This window comes from Myxocyprinus asiaticus, chromosome 12 (genome assembly GCF_019703515.2).
Source record: "Myxocyprinus asiaticus isolate MX2 ecotype Aquarium Trade chromosome 12, UBuf_Myxa_2, whole genome shotgun sequence".
Classification (NCBI taxonomy): domain Eukaryota; kingdom Metazoa; phylum Chordata; class Actinopteri; order Cypriniformes; family Catostomidae; genus Myxocyprinus; species Myxocyprinus asiaticus.
Genome location: NC_059355.1, coordinates 13,241,435 through 13,261,834, shown reverse-complemented (window position 1 = coordinate 13,261,834; position 20,400 = coordinate 13,241,435). Strand labels below are relative to the sequence as shown.

General features: G+C 37.6%; 1 protein-coding gene across 10 annotated transcripts in view; it reads left to right on the top strand.

Annotated features, from left to right (window-relative positions):
- The window catches only part of szt2 (SZT2 subunit of KICSTOR complex), a 182,615-nt gene that overhangs the window by 151,312 nt on the left and 10,903 nt on the right, over nucleotides 1–20,400 (top strand). For 7 of the 10 annotated variants that reach the window (XM_051711348.1, XM_051711341.1, XM_051711340.1 and 4 more), the window contains 5 exons: nucleotides 2,552–2,626; nucleotides 13,285–13,350; nucleotides 19,132–19,345; nucleotides 19,476–19,659; nucleotides 19,743–19,865. In XM_051711348.1, coding sequence (XP_051567308.1) covers nucleotides 2,552–2,626; nucleotides 13,285–13,350; nucleotides 19,132–19,345; nucleotides 19,476–19,659; nucleotides 19,743–19,865 — 662 coding nt within the window. Of the gene's footprint in view, nucleotides 1–2,551; nucleotides 2,627–8,608; nucleotides 8,712–13,284; nucleotides 13,351–19,131; nucleotides 19,346–19,475; nucleotides 19,660–19,742; nucleotides 19,866–20,400 lie in introns of those variants that run through there. The other 3 variants (XM_051711343.1, XM_051711342.1, XM_051711347.1) reach the window with 2 other exon arrangements.

Sequence of the window (20,400 nt, the reverse complement as noted above, 5' to 3'; positions counted from 1 at the left end):
TGAACTTTGGAGGTCTGTAGCGATTGACTCTGCAGAAAGTTGGCGACCTCTGCGCACTATGCGCCTCAGCATCCGCTGACCCCGCTCTGTCATTTTACGTGGCCTACCACTTCATGGCTGAGTTGCTGTCATTCCCAATCACTTCCACTTTGTTATAATACCACTGACAGTTGACTATGGAATATTTAGTAGCGAGGAAATTTCACGACTGGACTTGTTGCGCAGGTGGCATCCTATTACAGTACCACGCTGGAATTCACTGAGCTCCTGAGAGCGGCCCATTCTCTCACAAATGTTTGTAGAAGCAGTCTGCATGCCTAGGTGCTTCATTTTATACACCTGTGGCCATGGAAGTGATTGGAACACCTGAATTCAATTATTTGGATGGGTGAGCGAATACTTTTGGCAATGTAGTGTATATATGTATACATATATACATATACAGTGCATTCATAAAGTATTCAGACCCCTTCATTTTTTGCTTCCCATTTCTCTGGGTCATCTTTGAGATGTTTCTACACTTTGACTGGAGTCCACCTGTGGAAAATTCAGTTGATTGAACATGATTTGGAAAGGCACACACCTGTCTATATAAGGTCTCACAACTGAAAATGCATATCAGAGCAAAAACCAAGCCATGAGGTCAAAGGAACTGCCTGCAGAGCTCAGAGACAGGATTGTGTCAAGGCACAGATCTGGGGAAGGCTACAAAAAATTTCGGCTGCATTGAAGATTCCCAAGAGCACAGTGGCCTCCATAATTCTTAAATGGAAGACGTTTGGAACAACCAGGACTCTTCCTAGAGCTGGCTGCCCGGCCAAACTGAGCAATCGGGGGTGAAGGGCCTTGGTAAGAGAGGTGACCAAGAACACAATGGTCACTCTGTTTGAGCTTCAAAGATCATGTGTGGAGATGGGAGAAACCTGCAGAAGGACAACCATCACTGCAACACTCCATCGATCTGGGCTTTATGGCAGGGTGGCCAGACGGAAGCCTCTCCTCAGTGTAAGACACATGAAAGCCGCTTGTAATTTGCAAAAAAGCACATAAAGTACTCTCAGACTGTGAGAAACAAGTTTCTCTGGTCTGATGAAACGAAGATTGAACTGTTTGGCCATATCTGGAGGAAACCAGGCACCATCCCATGATTAACTGGAGGATACCATCCCAATGGTGAAGCATGGTGGTGGTAGCATCATGCTGTGGGGGTGTTTTTCAGCACCAGGGACTGGGGGACTGGTTGAAGGAAAGCTGAAAGCAGCAAAATACAGAGATCTCCTTAATGAAAACCTGGTCCAGAGCATTCAGGACCTCAGACTGGGCCAAAGGTTCACCTTCCAACAGGACAATGACCCTAAGTACACAGCCAAGACAATGCAAGAGTGGCTTAGGGACAACTCTGTGAATGTCCTTGAGTGGCCCAGACAGAGCCCAGACTTGAACCCAATCAGTATGTCTGGAGAGACCTGAAAATGGCTGTCCACCGATGGTCCCCATCCAGCCTGACAGCGCTTGAGAGGATCTGCAGAGAAGAATGGCAGAAAATCCCCAAATCCAGGTTTGCAAAGCTCGTCGCATCATACCCAAAAAGACTTGAGGTTGTAATCGCTGCAAAAGGTGCTTCAACTGAGTACTGAGTGAAGGGTCTGAATACTTATGTCAATGTGATATTTCAGTTTTTTCTTTTTAATACATTTGCAAAGTTATCAAAAATCTGGGGTATGGCGTGTAGACTTATGTGAAAAAAAATTATTTAAAGCATTTTAGCATAAGGCTGCAACATAACAAAATGTAAAAAAAATTAAGGGGACTGAATATTTTATGAATGCACTGTATACACGTATATGCACACACTGTTTTTGAGAATGCACTGAACAGTTTGTGGGTTATTTAAAGGGATAGTTCACCCAAAAGTCCTTATTCACTATCAATTTTGATATCCGGCCCGATTGAACCATAGTGCAGTGAATCCGGTTGCCAGGTACTCAATCCCCATATCATTTTACATCAATTAGATATTGCATTTTAATTTTCTAGTGTTTACTATGAACCCTTTGGTAACTGCGGTAAAAAAAAAAACCTCAACCCGCTAGTCTATCTTTTTAACTTGCGACTGCATTTTCAAATTTGCCCAACTAGGCGTAAAAAAAAAAAAAAAAATGTGAACCTGTCAACACTGTGCCTGGTTGGTGTACAGCGCTCTGCTCATGCCTCAAGCATGAGAAAGTGTGTGAATGAGCTTCTCTCATGAACATTTCCAAAATTCTCGGGATATCAATATTTATAGTCAATAAGCACTCAAATGTTGGTCTGTTTCAAAGACATGGATTAAACTACTTGAGTTGTACAGATTACTTTTATGCTGCTTTTATGTCCTTTTTGGAGCTTAAAAGCTTTGGACCCCATGGACTTTTAAAAAAATGTATGTAACAATGTAACAAAAAGACTAGGAACATGTGTTAAGAAAGTAAACGGGTAAATTTAGATTTCATGTTTACATATTTCTCTCTCTCTCTGTGTGTGTGTGTCTGTGTCTGTGTCTCTTTTGCAGGGCTGTTATTTCTGTGTGAAGCAGTTTGCATTAGAATGCTCAAGAATTCCCATGGGTCAAACGGTCAATTCACAGGTAACTGCATCTTTGCGGGGAAAAAAAATAAACAAACAAAACAGTGTACATGTTGAAGGAAGAGTGGTTGAAAGTATATATGTATTTCTGTGTGCTTGCTATATGTGCCTGCCTGTAATCTCTGTGGACAGACTCATGAAGGAATTATTTAATGTGGCATCTTAAAGGAATAGTTCCCCCAAAAGTGAAAATTCTGTCATCATTTATTCACCCATGTCGTTGCGGACCTGTACAGCTTTACTTCTGTAAAACACAAAGGAGAAATTTTGTAGATTGTTCACGTTGCTTTTTTTTTTTTTTTTTTACATACAATGATAGCATAGTGACCATTGGCTGTCAAGCTCCAAAAAGAACAAAAAATACCATAAAAACATCATAAAAATACTCCATATGAACCGACCGTAGCTCTCAAATCTCATTTGTACTTCCGTATACTCATAAAAATGACTGTTCACAAGTGTGAAAACCAATAGCGTTTGGTGTCATTTGATGTCAAAACAGTCTAAATGAAATGTACAGTGCTGTGAAAAAGTATTTACCTGATTTCTTCTGTTTTTGTGTATATCTCATACTAAATTGTTTCAAAAATTCAAACAAAATCAACAGAAAAAAGGCAATCTGAGTAATCAGAAAATACAGTTTTTAAATGATAATGTTATTTATTGAAGCAAAATAAAAAGTATTTGCCCCTTTGTTACTAAATCCTCAAATCTATGAAACTGCATTCATAATGGGGTTCAGCTGGACTAGACACACCCAGGCCTGATTACTGCCAGCCCTGTTCAATCAAATCAACACATAAATAGAACTTTTTCAGCAGCATGAAGTTGGCTAAAAGGTCTCACCCAGTAGCACACTATGCCAAGAAATGATGAGGGAAAAGGTGATTAAAAACATCAGTCTGGGAAGGTTTACAAAGCTATTTCAAAGGTGCTGGGACTCCAAATAACCCCAGTGAGAGCCATTATCTCTAAATGGAGAAAACTTGGTCCAGTAGTTTACCTTTCCAGAAGTGGATGACCGTCCAAAATTCCTCCAAGAACACAGCAACGACTCATCAGAATCAGAATCAGCTTTATTGCCAAGTATGCTTACACATACAAGGAATTTGTCTTGGTGACAGGAGCTTTCAGTGTACAACAATACAAAACAATACAAAAACAGCAGCAAGACATAGATAATAATAAAAAATAAAAAATAGTTATACACATACGTACATACACACACAGACACACACATACATACATACACACATACACATACATAGTGCAATCTAATACAAATCTGTTATGTACAGTGCAAATGTTTTTTTTTTTTGTTTTTGTTTTTTCAGATGATTGAAATGGCAGAAGAGGTTGGATGTGTTGGATAAATATAAAAAAAAGACTAAACTGTGTATTGCACATAGTTATTGCTCAATGGGGCAATTTAACTGTTCATGAGATGGATAGCCTGAGGGAAAAAACTGTTCCTGTGCCTGACGGTTCTGGTGCTCAGAGCTCTGAAGCGTCGGCCAGAAGGCAACAGTTCAAAAAGGTAGTGGGCAGGGTGAGTGGGGTCCAGAGTGATTTTTCCAGCCTTTTTCCTCACTCTAGAAGTGAATAGTTCTTGAAGGGGGGGCAGGGGGCAACCAATAATCCTCTCAGCAGTCAGAATTGTCCTTTGTAGTCTTCTGATGTCTGATTTCGTAGCTGAACCAAACCAGACAGTTATTGAAGTGCAGAGGACAGACTCGATGACCGCTGAGTAGAACTGTATCAGCAGCACCTGTGGCAGGTTGAACTTCCTCCATTGGCGAAGGAAGTACAAACTCTGCTGGGCTTTTTTCCACAATGGAGTCAATGTGTGTCTCCCACTTCAGGTCCTGTGAGATGGTATTGCCCAGGAACCTGAATGACTCCACTGCTGCCATAGTGCTGTTTAGAATGGTGAGGGGGGTCAGTGTTGGGGTGTTCCTCCTAAAGTCCACAATAATCTCCACCGTTTTGAGCGTATTTAGCTCAAGGTTGTTTTGACTGCACCAGACAGCCAGCTGTTCAACCTTCCTTCTGAATGCAGACTCATTGTCATCTCGGATGAGGCCGATGACAATGGTGTCATCTGCAAACTTCAGGAGCTTGACAGAGGGGTCCTTGGCATTGGTGTAGAGGGAGAAGAGTAGTGGGGAGAGCACACATCCCTGGGGGGCACCAGTGCTGATTTTACAGGTGCTGGAAGTGAGTTTCCCATCTCACAAGCTTCTGCCTGTTCGTCAGAAAGCTGGTAATCCACTGACAGATAGACATGGGAACAGAGAGTTGGTGTAATTTATTCTGGAGTATAGCTGGGATGATGGTGTTGAAAGCCGAACTGAAGTCCACAAAAAGGATCCTTGCATATGTCCCTGGTCTGTCCAGATGTTGCAGGATATGATGCAATCCCATGTTGACTGCATCATCCACAGATCATCAACTGCATCATCCAGGAAGTCACAAAAAAGCCAAGGAACTGCAGGCCCCTTTCACATAAGTAAAGGTCACGGTTCATGACTCCATTATCAGAAAAGCACTGGACAAAAATGGAATCCATGGAAGAGTTGCGAGGTGAAAACCACTGCTAACCCAGAAGAACATTAAGGCTCATCTGAATTTTGCCAAAACACACCTTGATGATCCTCAAAGCTTTTGGGAGAATGTTCTGTGGACTGATGAGTCAAAATTGGAACTGTTTGAAAGACAGGGGTCCCGTTACATCTGAAGTAAATCAAACACAGAATCAAATGCATGGTGGTGGCGGCTTGCAATAATTGAGGGAAACATGAATTCTGCTCTCTACCAGAAAATTTGAAAGAAGAACATCCGGTCATCAGTCCGTGAGTTGAAGCTCAAGTGCAACTGTATTATGCAGCAAGACAATGATCCAAAGCATAGGAGTAAGTCCACCTCTGATTGACTCAAAAGAAGCAAAATTAAAGTTTTGGAGTGGTCTAGACAAAGTCCTGACTTGAACCCGATTGAAATGCTGTAGCAGCAGTAAACGGGCAGTTCATGCTCGAAAACCCTCCAATTGGTTGAACTAAAGCAGTTCTGCAAAGAAGAGAGGGCCAAAATTCCAACACAGCGTTGTGAAAGACTGATCTCCAGTTATTGGAAGCGTTTGGCTGCAATTGTTGCTGCTAAAAGTGGCACAACCAGCTATTAAGTTTAAGGGGGCAGTTTGATTTTCACATGGGTGATTTAGGTGTTGTCTAACTTTTTTTGCTTCAATAAAATATATATATATATATATATTTGAAAACTGCATTTTGTGTTTACTCTGGTTGCCTTTGTTTTATGTTATATCTCGTTTGAAGATCTAAAACAATTTAGTATGAAAAATACACAAAAACAGAAGAAATCAGGAAGGGGGCAAATATTTTTTAACATCACTGTATATGTGATAGGGAATGATTATTATATGACTTAGATTTTGGTTTGAACCTGAATCATATAACCTCAGAAGTTGTTGAAATAACTTTTAGAATAATTTGAGATCGACTGATATTGAGTTTTAATGACTACTACGATAAAGATTATTTTTGTGTTTAAGTGTCCGATAACCGATATGCATATCTGATTTTTAATTCTTGTTTAATTTCTGCTTTAAGCCACATTAACAACTTAATAATTTATCACTAACTTCTGGTGAACTGCTTTACAGAAGTAATGTGGTGCAGTCTAGAAAATACATTTGAGTAGTTTTATTTTTTTGTGTCCAACTTTATCGGTAAACCCGTTATTAAAGAACCGATAACCGATTAAGTAGAAAAGTTTAAATATCGGTTTAAAATACTGGTCAAACCGATTATCGGTCTGTCACTAACTTTAATAGTGCTTTAATGACCATTTTAGAATTTAACTGTATAAATTAACATCCACTTTCGTTGTATGGAATAAAGCAATATGAATGTTCTGCATAGCATCTCCTTTTCTATTCCACGGTGAAAAAAGTCATACGGTTTTGGTACAACATGAGACAAGATTTTTAATGTTTGGTGAACTATTCCTTTAACATCAGCAAGAACCAACAGTTACCTTTCTTATTTAGCAAGATTCAACGGTTGAAACTCTCTCTCTCTCACTCTCTCTCTCTCTGATGACATATTTAATGTGCAGTTGGTCCAGGATGGCTCTAAATGAGGAGTAATTAAGTGTAAACATTTGTAAATCTCCAGATGTTCCTCAGCAGGAGGGCTGTATTTCCTCTTGCATCATCAGAAGCCCATAAGGTGTCTCCCGATCACAGCTGCTCATATAGGGCAATTAAGTCATTAGTAGGGCTGCCCCCGACCAAAGATTTTCCTAGTCGACTAGTAGGCGTTAGTTTAAGCCATTAGTCAACTAGTTGTTGCACGTTTATGATATTAATTTAATTACTTAAATATATATTTTTGGGGGGCATCAGAAAATGGTTTGAGTTCCAGGGCTGAGAAAGAATGTTATAAGTAACATTGCTAACACTGTTCTACATTACAGAGAAATACTAAACCGTAATAATGAGCCTTTAAAATATAAATTTTACAAACGCATGCACGAAGCTAGCCGCAGCGACACCGGCAAAAGCAGTAATGTTTCTGAATGTGTTGTAAAAACCAGCAAGGAGACTGTCTGAACATTTTGTTAATTTATAGAGAGAAATGCACAATAGGGTTGTGCCGACAGACGATGATCTTGGGGATCAACGATGGTCAGAGTGATCGCCAATAGCTGATGCCTTTCACGATGTCAAGACGATATTTGGCACGTTTTCCCATTAATTTATTAAATTAGCATTATTATTATTATTAGGCTGTTATTATTATTATCAGATTAATATTACAAATAATTTGCCCGTAGACACACAGAGACACACTTTAAGAAACAATTTATATTATTAAGAACAGATGACAGAAAAGCCATCTATGCGCATATATGACACGCTATTTGTACAGTGGCGTGCAGTCTCGTGGAACACGCGCATGTAAAAGGTTCTCACTATTTCTTTGTTCCTGTCTTCTGAATTTATTTATTTTTTGGCAAGAACAGTATCGTCTATGAGTGCTGCATACCTCATCTCAGCTCAGGAGGTGCTTTGAGTTCAGTTTGCTTTATTTCCACAGAGCAGTTCATTGTGACCACAACTCTGCAGCCTATACATCTGTGATTAAAACATAAAATAATACAAAAGCACGCTCACCTCGAACCATGATTTATATTTCAGTGATTATTATCATCATCATTATAATTATTATCTTTTACATTTATAATTGTTTTTATGTCTTCATTTGTGTAAGTAATGTTCCGCCTGCATGTTTAGACGGAGACTTGCCTGACTGTAAATGGAAGGTTACTTATATATATACACACTACCGGTCAAAAGTTTTGAAACACTTACTCATTCTTTATTATAATTTTTTTTTTTTTTTCACATTTTAGAATAATAGTAAAGTCATCAAAACTATGGAATAACATAAATGAAACTATGGGAATTATGTTGTGACTAAACAAAATCCAAAATAAATCTAAACTGTATTATATTTTAGCATCTTCAAAGTAGTCACCCTTTGCCTAGAATTTGCAGACATGTACTCTTGACATTTTCTCAACCAACTTCTTGAGGTATCACCCTGGGATGCTTTTTAACAGTATTGAAGGAGTTCCCATCTATGTTGGGCACTTATTGGGAGCTTTTCTTTATTATTTGGTCCAAGTCATCAATTTCAAAAACCTTTTTTTTTAATAAAATTTTAGTTTTATAATGAAATAAATTAATATGGTGGCACAATTATATTTTTGTCTACAAAACTAATTTCAAACATTTAAGCATACGCCTTCAGATCAAAAGATTTTTAAGATCATGAGAAACATTGCAGTCAAGTGTTTCAAAACTTTTGACTGGTAGTGTATGTATGTATATGTATATATATATATATAAACTCTGCAAAAAAAGAAACGTCCTCTCACTTTCAACTGCTTTTATTTTCAGCAAACTTAACATGCAACAACTAAGACATAAACTGAACAAGTTTCACAGACATGCGACTAACAGAAATGGAATAATGTGTCCCTGAACGGGAGGTGGGGGGGGGTCAGTATACAGTCAGTATCTGGTGTGCCCACCAGCTGCATTAAGTACTACAGTGCATCTCCTCCTCATGGACTGCACCAGATTTGCCAGTTCTTGCTGTGAGATGTTACCCCACCCTTCCACCAAGGCACTTGCAAGTTCCCAGACATTTCTGGGGGGAATGGCCCTAGCCCTCACCCTCCGATCCAACAGGTCCCAGACATGCTCAATGGGATTGAGATCCGGGCTCTTCGCTGGCCATGGCAGAACACTGACATTCCTGTCTTGCAGGAAATCACGCACAGAACGAGCAGTATGGCTGGTGGCATTGTCATGCTGGAGGGTCATGTCAGGATGAGCCTGCAGGAAGGGTACCACATGAGGAAGGAGGATGTCTTCCCTGTAATGCACAGCGTTGAGATTGCCTGCAGTAACAACAAGCTCAGTCCGATGATGCTGTGACACACCGCCCCAGACCATGATGGACCCTCCACCTCCAAATTGATCCCGCTTCAGAGTACAGGCCTCGGTGTAACGCTCATTCCTTCGACGATAAACGCGAGTCCGACCATCACCCCTGGTGAGACAAAACCGTGACACGTCAGTGAAGAGCACTTTTTGCCAGTCCTGTCTGGTCCAGCGAAGGTGGGTTTGTGTCCATAGGCGACATTGTTGCCGATGATGTCTGGTAAGGACTTGCCTTACAACAGGCCTACAAGCCCTCAGTCCAGCCTCTCTCAGCCTACTGCGGACAGTCTGAGCACTGATGGAGGGATTGTGCATTCCTGGTGTAACTCGGGAAGTTGTTGTTGCCATCCTGTACCTGTCCCACAGGTATGATATTCGGGTGTACCAACCCTGTGCCACCATTGTTACACATGGTCTGCCACTGCAAGGATGATCAACTGTCCTTCCTGTCTCCCTGTAGCGCTGTCTTAGGCATCTCACAGTACGGACATTGCAATGTATTGCCCTGGCCACATCTGCAGTCCTCATGCCTCCATGTAGCATGCCTAAGGCACGTTCACGCAGATGAGCAGGGACCCTGGGTATCTTTCTTTTGGTGTTTTTCAGAGTCAGTAGAAAGGTCTCTTTTTTAAGTTTTTATAACTGTGACCTTAATTGCCTACCATCTGTAAGCTTTTAGTGTCTTAATGACCGTTCCACAGGTGCATGTTCATTAATTGTTTATGGTTCATTGAACATGGAAAACATTGTTTAAACCCTTTACAATAAAGGTCTGTAAAGTTATTTGGATTTTTACAAAATTATCTTTAAAATACATTGTCCTGAAAAAGGGACGTTTCTTTTTTTGCTGAGTTTATATATATATATATATCGTGAAGGAGGGAACAAAATGAATTTATTCACACAAATGATGTATTTTCCCAGACAACTAAATACCTGACCGGTAGAGTGCATGGATGAAGTAGGTTCTTTGCCAGAGAGATGTTGTCCTTCACAACTGTTATAAAGCCACCTTTCAAAAAGTTGAACAACACACATTTTAATTGCACTTAATTTTTTTTCCAGTTTCATTTGAATTTTTAGTTAAAATAAATAAAAAATAAAGTTCAAAGTTTGAAATCAAGGTGTTTTGCTTTATTGTGTAGGCTTAACCCTAACCCTGCTTAACGAAAATTACCCCATAGTACCACCTAGCGTCCAACCAGTGGTAATACCGGTGTTTGTCGATTTCCTGTGGAGTTTTTTTTTTTTTCCTGCAACCAACCAACCAATCAAAACTTGGTCGACCAAGACTCTTCTCATCAACTAATGTTTGATCGACTATTAGGGGACAGCCCTAGTCTTTAGTGTGTTTGTTTGGTTGTTTTTAAGTACAGATTCTTAAAACTGAGCATGAGGGCGAAGCAGACAGCAAGTCACATGCCACTGACATATTTTTTTCCCTCTTGAATCTATATTATTCGATTTCACCTATAATGTCCCACTGTCCCATATCACATTAGTGGATGGAGAAATAAAGGCAATAAAGGTTTGTATACAAACACTGTCTCTATCTCTAGAGCTATTGAAACTAAGCTGCAAATTCGGCTTGTTAGGAAATTACGTTAAAAATAATTTTCTTTGTAAAAAAAAAAAAAAAAAACAATTTCCCCAGTTAAAATATCTTCCTTATAACATCCTTAAAAATAAGATACAATTGCTTGAGAAGCAAAAATGACTAAGATACTTAGTCTTGTTATCAATACAAGTTAAGCTCAATCGACAGCATTTGTGGCATAATGTTTATTACCACAAAAATAATTTAGACTCGTCCATCCTTTTCTTTAAAAAAAAGCAAAAATCGTGGCCTGGGTAGCTCAGCGAGTATTGCCGCTGACTACCACCCCTGGTGTCGCGAGTTCGAATACAGGGTGTGCAGAAGGACTCCAGCCAGGTCTCCTAAGCAACCAAATTGGCCTGGTTGCTAGGAAGGGTAGAGCCACATAAGGTAACCTCCTCGTGGTCGCGATTAGTGGTTCTCGCTCTCAGTGGGGCGCATGGTAAGTTGTGCGTGGATCGCGGAGAATAGCATGAGCCTCCACATGCTGTGAGTCTCCGTGATGTCATGCACAACGAGCCACGTGATAAGATGCGTAGATTGACTGTCTCAGAAGCGGAGGCAACTGAAACTTGTCCTCCAATTGAGGTGAGTAACTGTGCCACAGTGAGGACCTACTAAGTAGTGGGAATTGGGCATTCCAAATTGGGGAGAAAAGGGGATAAAAAAACAAAAAAAAAAACCAGCAAAAATCAAGGTTACAGTGAGTGACTTACAATGGAAATGAATGGGGCCAATTTTTTGAGGCTATAAATGCAGAAATGTGAAGCTTATAATTTTATAGAAGCACTCACATTCATTGTTCTGTTAAACCTCATGTATTATTTGAGCTGTAAAGTTGTTTAAATCTTCATTTTTACAGTCGTTTTACGGTTTTAGGCTTTGTTGACATTACATTGTTATGGTAATGAAGTTGTAAAATTGGATATACCTTTACACAGAAAAGGTTAGTAATCGTGTTAACACGTATATTGTTTACGTCTTGTGGCTATACTTTTTAAAGTATTTTAACGTTTATGAATTGGCCCCATTCACATCCATTGTAAGTGCCTCAATGTAACTCCATTTTTATTTTATTTTTGTGGTAATTAACATTATGCCACAAATGCTGTCAAATGAGACTTGAATTGAACCCGGAATATTCTTTTAAGTTTTCTTCCAGTGAGTGGCAGTCTTTTTCTCACCCAATTGGAAAATAGTTTGTTGTTTAAGCATAAACCTTTCTAAACATTGTTAGATTTGTCTGAAAATAATACTTAATATCTTATTTCATTTAACTCCTAAAGTTAATTTATTTTGTTTTAAGGATGTTTATATATTTTAACTGGAAAACAAGACAAAATACTGATTTTAAATTATTATTTGCAGTGTAGATTTCATATGTCATTAAGCCAAATACATTTAAGGGATAATTTATCCACAAAAAGTCAATTCTGTCATTATGTGCTCACCCTCATGTCCTTTCAAAACCATTTAACCTTTTCTTTCTTCTGTGGAACACTAAAGGAGATGTTTTAGAGAATGTCACCATTGCGCATTTCCATACAATTAAATGGCAGTTGAAGGTGACTAAGTTTAAAGCTTAAAAAATCACCCCAAAGTGTCCTAAAAGTAGTCCATGTGACTCGTGCTTCAATATTCAAGTTTTCTGAAGTCATACAATCACTTTTGTATGATGAACAAACTGTAATTTATGTCATTATTCACTCTCAAATAGGGCTGGGTATTGATACAGATTTCCCTATTCGATTCCGATTCACAAGCTCTCGATTTGATTCTTTATCGATTCATATGGGTATATTTCAGTTATAATGTCCCTTTTGCTTAAATATGAAAAACATTCTCTCCCAGTTAATGCTGTTAATTATACAGGGGATTTTCTAATTAGGTACATTATGAAAATATTAATTTTACTAATGATATTTTATTAGTTTTTCATCATTTTGGTCACAATTCGTTTTTTTTTTTTAATGTCCCTGTACAAAAAATCCATGTTTTCAATCAATAAATAAGATATTATATTTCATATATTGTTTGTTACGTTTATTGTTTAATTGCAGAATTAGAACTGCAGAAAAGTATTTACATTGATTTACTGAACGCGTTCAAAAACCAGTACTGTCTCTTTAACAAAACCAGCTTTTCTGTAAATGAGCACATATAAATGAGAGAGGACTTGTTTTATGAAACACAGATCACTCAAGAATCGTGAAACATGAAAAGTCAGGACTACTACTCATCTATAAATAACTTCTCACACCTCATCATTATTGATAATTTCCTGTAACCACACCCTCATATATTAGTGTAGTGTGACAGCTTATGCATGTGTCTGTTGTGTTCATTTCCTTGTAAATTGACTTCGGACCTTTCTCTGTGTGGCATGTAACTCATCTGTTTCTGTGTGTCCTCTTCTGTTTGTGTGTATGTATGTGTGTATTTTTTACCTTGATGTCATATGGTGTGTGTGAATATATATGTATGTGTGTGTGTGTGTGTCTAGTCCCATCTCACCCTCTCTTTCCATCAGGATTCTCTTCTCAACAAACCTCCTAGCAAGCCGTTCCCGGAGACGCCCACAGGCTCTGACTCTGCGGTATGTCTCTCAGGATGGGCTCGTCTCTCTCCAACTAATCAGGCTTCATTCTTTTCCTCAGACTCCTCCCCCAAATAGTGCCTGGCAGGGTTGGGCAAAATTCAGAATTTTAGAAAAGGCTCCCTTGAAGTGTGAATTTGAATTGAATTGGCCCTACAGAATGTTGAATAGCAATATAAGAAATTCAGCAGTCTCACAAATTTTATTAGGCCCAACAAAATTGTTGCAAGAACAGATCACTTCTTATGTGCTCTGTTTAAGGTAGTCATATTGTAAGCTCATAAAATGAAATTTAAAAAGTAATTTATTAAACGTATGGGTGTTTCTTCAACGTTAGGGATTTTTAGCACTGTGGACTTTTAGAAAGTCTCGTTAAAACATTTTTCACAAACTCACCTAAATTTGTCAGGTTCATGCATCACAGGAGATTTATATCATTATTTTATTTTTATTTTTTATTTTTTTGGTAATTTTTTGAAAGTCATTAAATTTCCCACCACAGTGTCATTTCTGTATTGTGTTTAATAGAATTCTGTGCTGGAAATGACGTTGATGGAAATTACATTTTGAACAATTTTGAAATAAAATGACCAACACCTTGTCTTGCTAAGGATAATTTTATAGCTAAGAGTTTATGTCTCTTAAATACACACAATTAAATAATATTTTCACACTTTTTGAATAATTAGTAAAATTACAGCTTGATTTAAAATGTAAAAATTCTGCTAATAAGTTATATTATCCTTGATTTTTTTCTTTTTGTCTCATATTTCATCTCAAGCATGTTCTTCACTGACACTTTTGGCTACTTGGTTAACAAGTACACTAACTTTTGAAAAAACTTTATTAGGGGCAAAATTGTTTGGTGTGGTGGAAATTACGGCATAAATGTTGGACAGTCGTAATTTTTGAAAATAATTATTTTATATTTTTGTAATGGGTTTTCATAGTTTAATATTGAAAGTCTGGGACAAGGCTAAAACTGTCAAATTTATACAAAAAAGGCATTTGGAAAGTACCAAAAATGAATTATGAAGGCCTGGTATAAACTTTCCTATTCAGTTTTAATGAGACCTTTATATAACAAAAAGAAAAAAATTGAAATCTGTTAGTTTAAATAAAAATCAACCCCTGGAGCATGAAATTACCCGAAGTTAAAGAAACACCCTTAGTCAGTTCTGGAGGTATCATTCAGATTTGGTGTGCATTTTAATAAATCACACTTTTTAACTGGAAAATAATATAAATGACCCATAATGATTGTCTTTCAAAACAATCTTGTTACATGTATGATAACATGTTTATGAGTAATACATACAGAAAGATTTAAATATATTGTTGAAAACTACCCTTACAGCTGTTATATTAATTTTTTTAATTTTGCTTCCTTACATTCAAATGACAATTCTGCATTCTGCTTGCTACCTCAATTCAAATTCAGCAATTGTAATCGAAAAGGCATTCTTAATTCAATTCTGAATACCACACAACCCTGCCGTCTGGCTCCTCTTCCTACTGCGGCCCAAATCTTGCCCTCTGTGGCCTTTCTGTGCGTTTTATTCAATCCGATCAGTTCTTTTCTCTATAAATGTTTGTGTGGGTCAGTATTCCATCTTGCTGGAAATGCAGCTGCAGGGGTCTCTCTTTAGCCATAGAAATGGCAGCCTGAGGTCGGAATGATCTTCAGCATCTTCTGGGAGATCACTGTGTCAGTCTTTACGCAGCTTTGATGAGCCGATGATCTCTCTCCTTTGCTCGATAATCATTCTTGATTTTCTTCTGCTCTCAGTCTCATTGCATCTTGATATGGATCTGCTGTGTTCTAAACATTGGAGACATTTTAGGGAATTGTCAATACAATAATCCTGAGGCCATACAGGGCTTAATTTGTGCTGCAACAATCCAGATCCGGAATCTGTATTATCAAAGCTCCTACTTTACATGGCTTTGAAAGACATTTATGCTATGATCTGTGCATATGTTGTGTAAAAATTCAAGTATAATATTAATCATTTGCAGTATCCCCTTCAAATATGTACAAATATATTTTACATTTATTTTATTAATTTTTTACATATTTTATGAGGATTCATTAATGCATTCAAAAATAATATGTGTAGCCCATATAAAAACGTTTATTAATTTATATTTTTTTAATTTTCAGTTCACGACTGTAGTAACACTGTTAATGCAAGTAAGCAACAAAATTAGATCTATCCCACCAAAATCAACAAATTAAATTCATTTATTTGATTCATTTATCATTCAATTCCACTTCCTTACATTTCTGTATCCTGTTTGCTACCTCAAAACAATTGAAAATTAGTTGAATCCACCTCCTATTTTAGCAGATTCTCCACCTTATATAACTTTGAAAGAAATTTATGCTATGATCTACACGTTTGATAATATCAAGTATAATATTAAGAATTATGCTTATCACTTGCAATACCCTCCTAAATAACTCCTAAACCACAATTGGACAGAGCGGTTATCTGAGTTAATGTAGACTTTGTCAGTTCGAACCAGTCTGGCCATTCGCTGTTGACCTCTCTCATCAACAAGGCATTTCCATCTGCAGAACCGCCGCTCACTGGATGTTTTTTTTTTTTGGCAGCATTCGGAGTAAATTCTAGAGACTGTTGTGTGTGAAAATCCCAGGAGATCAGCAATTACAAAAATACTCAAACCAGCCCATCTGGCACCAACAATCATGCCACGGTCCAAATAATTGAGATCACATTTTTTCCCCATTCTGATGGTTGATGTGAACATTAACTGAAGCTCCTCACCTGTATCTGCATGATTTTATGCACTGCTGCCACACGATTGGTTGATTAGATAATCGCATGGATGATTGTTGGTACCAGATGGGCTGGTTTGAGTATTTCTGTAATTGCTGATCTCCTGGCACAAGGGGGACCTACACAATATTAGGCAGTTGGTATATTAATATTAATAATATTATTGTTGTGGCTGATCGGTGTGTGTGTATATATATATATATATATATATATATATATATATATATATACACATATATTACACATTGCGCACATTTATGCAAGTATTCATATTTACATTTGTTTGGGGTTTTTTACATATTTTATGAGGATTCATTTATACAGTTTTTTAAATCATGTGCATAGCTCATGGCACATGAAACATTAATTTGATTAATACAATTAATAAACTGATTTTTTTTTTAATAAATTTGTGATTCATTTATTATTAATTCATAAAATGTGATTTAAAAATACATTTGTTAAAAAACAGATTTTCCTTTCCATTTGAGCTGTTACCTTTATTGTGCTTATTATTTTCATCTAATTTTTGCATAATTCATAGTTTTTTCACTACAAAGTTATTACAATACACAAATGCCAAAACTATGTCTTCAAGTGGACCATTTCCAATTTGTTACGGTGAAAATGCCTGCAACGTTAACACTACCCTCCAGAAGTCTGTGTGCTGCTATGAAACAAGATTTATTCTTTAGAACGCAAGCATTTTGCGACCAAATGTGTCAGTGTTTAGGTGTTATTAGACTCTAAATTAGAAACAAATGCGGACATGTACGTAAACACAACGGTCTACCGACTGCAATTGCACCAAGCTGTAAACAAAGTGATTTAACGATTTCATGCTAGCTTCCAAAATCGCCTTTTACACGTCCTCACATGACCGAGAGTAAACTTTGGAACTTTGAGTCAAACGGTCCGCCAGTGGATTTTGAAATTTTGATGTGAAAAATGTCCCTCACACTAAAGCATGAAAGGTTCAGTTTCGTGATGCTTTTTGCTATTTTTGGCAAATGGAAGCACCGTGGCAGCATCAAATGAACAGTGTTTTTTTAATCCTCTACTGTTTGATTTGATAAGACCTATTTGCATTTGTTCCAGGGTAATGGTCAAGATGAAAGCGACAACGGTAATATCGTTTAGCCGCCGACGCCTGCTCCCCACCACTGCTCCCACTGTACTGTAATTACTCCCTGCTCTCCCTCTCTGAAATCATTTGCATTTGCCACTAATGCTTTTGTAAGCACGGCTTTGATGATTTAATTAAATATGATACAATTATTATGTTGATTGATATGATGCTTAAAAAGACTCTCACACTGGTTTGGCAGGTTGGTGGTTGGAGGGGGATTGTGTAACGCTTTCTAAATTAACTGCATAGATTTGTAGACATATTATGTAAGGTTTGCTCTGAGTTTTATTAATGTTGATTCTGCAGTAAGGCCAGTTTATTTTAGCCATCTGTTGGTGGCACTCTTTTTAGGGGTGAATCTCACAAATGCTGTCAAGAACATGTCTTGATCGTAGTCATGTTTCACCCCAAAATAAAAATAATACAAATTATTTTTAGGACCATATAGATTATATTTTAGGACCACATATTTGCCCCATAATATAGAATATTCCTACCATTTGAGCAATTTAAGCTTTGAGAACCACCTGTTTTCAGCAGGGGTCAGTAAGCGTAACTCCAGACATATAGGCAAGATGCAGCTGTACTAGTGATGGGAAGTCAGATATTTTTTCCGCAAACCGGTTCGTTTCAGTAAACCGGTTCAAAAAAATGATTCACCAGTTCTTTTACGTCATTGCGTAATGACGTCACTGTACATAATGCTAATACCCCGACGTTGTAGAATACCTGCTCAAACACATTCAATAAAACCATATGTAAGTGCATATTGCGAATTATTACATTTTATTTAATTAAGTTATAATAATAAGGGTGTTTATTGTCAGTGTTTCATTCAGTGATCTTACAATACGTCCTACATTAAAGTACCCAATACTGACACTGTTAAACAAACGCAGATGTTCTATGTTTCTAAAGCATATAAGGTGATTAAACTAGTCTTAATCAACTCACCCTTTTATACAGAAACCATGATCCAGCTCATTACAGTTTAAAATATAATCTGCATGCACAATACTCAATAGTAAAATTAATTTACAACTCTCGATTGAAACATTCCGCCCCCTCATTCAAGACCTCGGTTCACGCATGCTCATCAGCTGCTCACTGATCAGCAGTTCAGTATTACATCTAAAATAGGCGATTCTCAGTTCAGTGTATTGGTGACATGGTTTCTCGAGATCTCAAGCTTTTTCTGAAACTATGTTTAACTAGACACAGCAACTAAAAACGCTGTTTATGACATGACACAACCAAAGTGAGATGCCCCAAAAGTGTCTGTCTGACGCATGTGTACATTGAAGCGTCCTTAGAAAAGCTCTTATAATAAATCTGTCTTGGAAAGATTGAAGAATTCAGTTGCAAAATGGATTGCTGTGCACTGTAGACATTTTTATTGTAATATTGTTAAACTACAGTGAAATATTACAATAGTAAGAATCTAATGAAAACTGAGAAATATTGCAATAAGCTGAAACATCTGGATGCATTGCGGTAGTGAGAATTCAGGGGAAAATATGTGTCAAGTCACATCAAGTCTCACAAAATTCACCCCAAGACATAATATGCTTAATTTTTTTAATCAATAGTTTTCTAAAAACATTTTAAAGGAGGGTAAAAGATAATATATCATAAATATTACAGCAGGTCTTGGATCTCTCAGGGTTGATTTGACCATTGTATGGGTAATTTTGGATTGCTTTTGATTTGGTATCATCGTAAGTATTTACAGGATGCTTCTTTGCTTCTGGTCTTCCTCTGGGGCTTCTACCTTTCATGGAGATGGTTCAGGCAAACAGTGTGTTCTGCTCTTTGAGTAACAGTGTGGCTTTGTGTTTCTCCCTGCAGCTGTCCATGCTGTTCACCGAGGAGTGTGATAAGGTTTGTGATCTGATGCACGTTCACTCATTCAGCTACGACTTCCACCTACGTGTGGTGCATCAATACCTGCTGGGGTGTCACATGACCTTGCGGCAGGGTTACCAGCTCACCAGCTTCCTGGAGGACTTCATCGCTCATCATCCAGATATTCCTAAATTTGGCCACAACCACGTATTCCAGGGTGAGTGTGGTTAACTACACCATCAGAATAAAAGCACTGTTGTTACATTGTAGTGCCGCTTACATGAGCGGTGTAAAAAGGATGTAAGGTTTATTGGTGAGTGAGTCGTGTAATGTGTATGTTTTTATAGGGAGTTTCTCCATATCAACGGGGATGATTACAGCACACCAGCTGTATAATTACATCACTGATCACGCTGGAACTTATGGTATGAAACCTCTGCGCATGTCTAAAGCTGCAGTTACAACTGACAACAAAAAGGGGGCGTCAAGCACAGACCTGCACGTGTATGCGCTGGTAGCTCTGTGGAACAGGTACTTTATATTCTCCTAGTTTGAGCAGTTGCTGTTATGCACTACAATTGTGTGCTCCAGATCTAATATTGTACTCTCTGAAGCTCTGGCTCATTCAAAGACATGGATGGGCTACGACACCATGATGACTTTGACGTGTCGATGCTGGTGTGTCATAATGCTGCTCCGTTTGAGGAGCAGTCTGAAGGAGAGCGACACCTGCTCAGGTGTGTACACCATGAAATAAACAAGAGTTATCTAAGAATATAGTGCACTTTTTGAAGCAAATTTTCAACAGGCCCACACAGAATCTGTGCAAAAAGCTTCGCAGATTTCTACAGAATTAGTAAGTTGTGTGCGTTCATTCTTTTTATTTATTGAAAAAAAAAAAAAGTATAAATTATTTATTGAACATTGCTTTTTCATTTCAAAAGAAATAGGCAAAAATGAGAAAACAGCTTGTTTTTTTTTCTAGTTTATCCAGTATAACATTTATTATTTTGTTTTTTAAATGTGAATATCAGCGCAAATTTTCATGTTTTTTGTTTAAGGATGTAAAATGAGAAAACAGCTTCAATATTTGATTTGCATATGTGGGCAGATTTGAAACACAAATCAACTAAATGAAATGGGACGTGAAATTTTAAAAAAATCTACATTCAAAGCATAATTTAGATGTTGTTTTTCAATTTCCAAACCAAAAACGAATGAACGCAACGTACACAGACCCTTTATTATGTTTGAGTAAATTCCACAGATTTT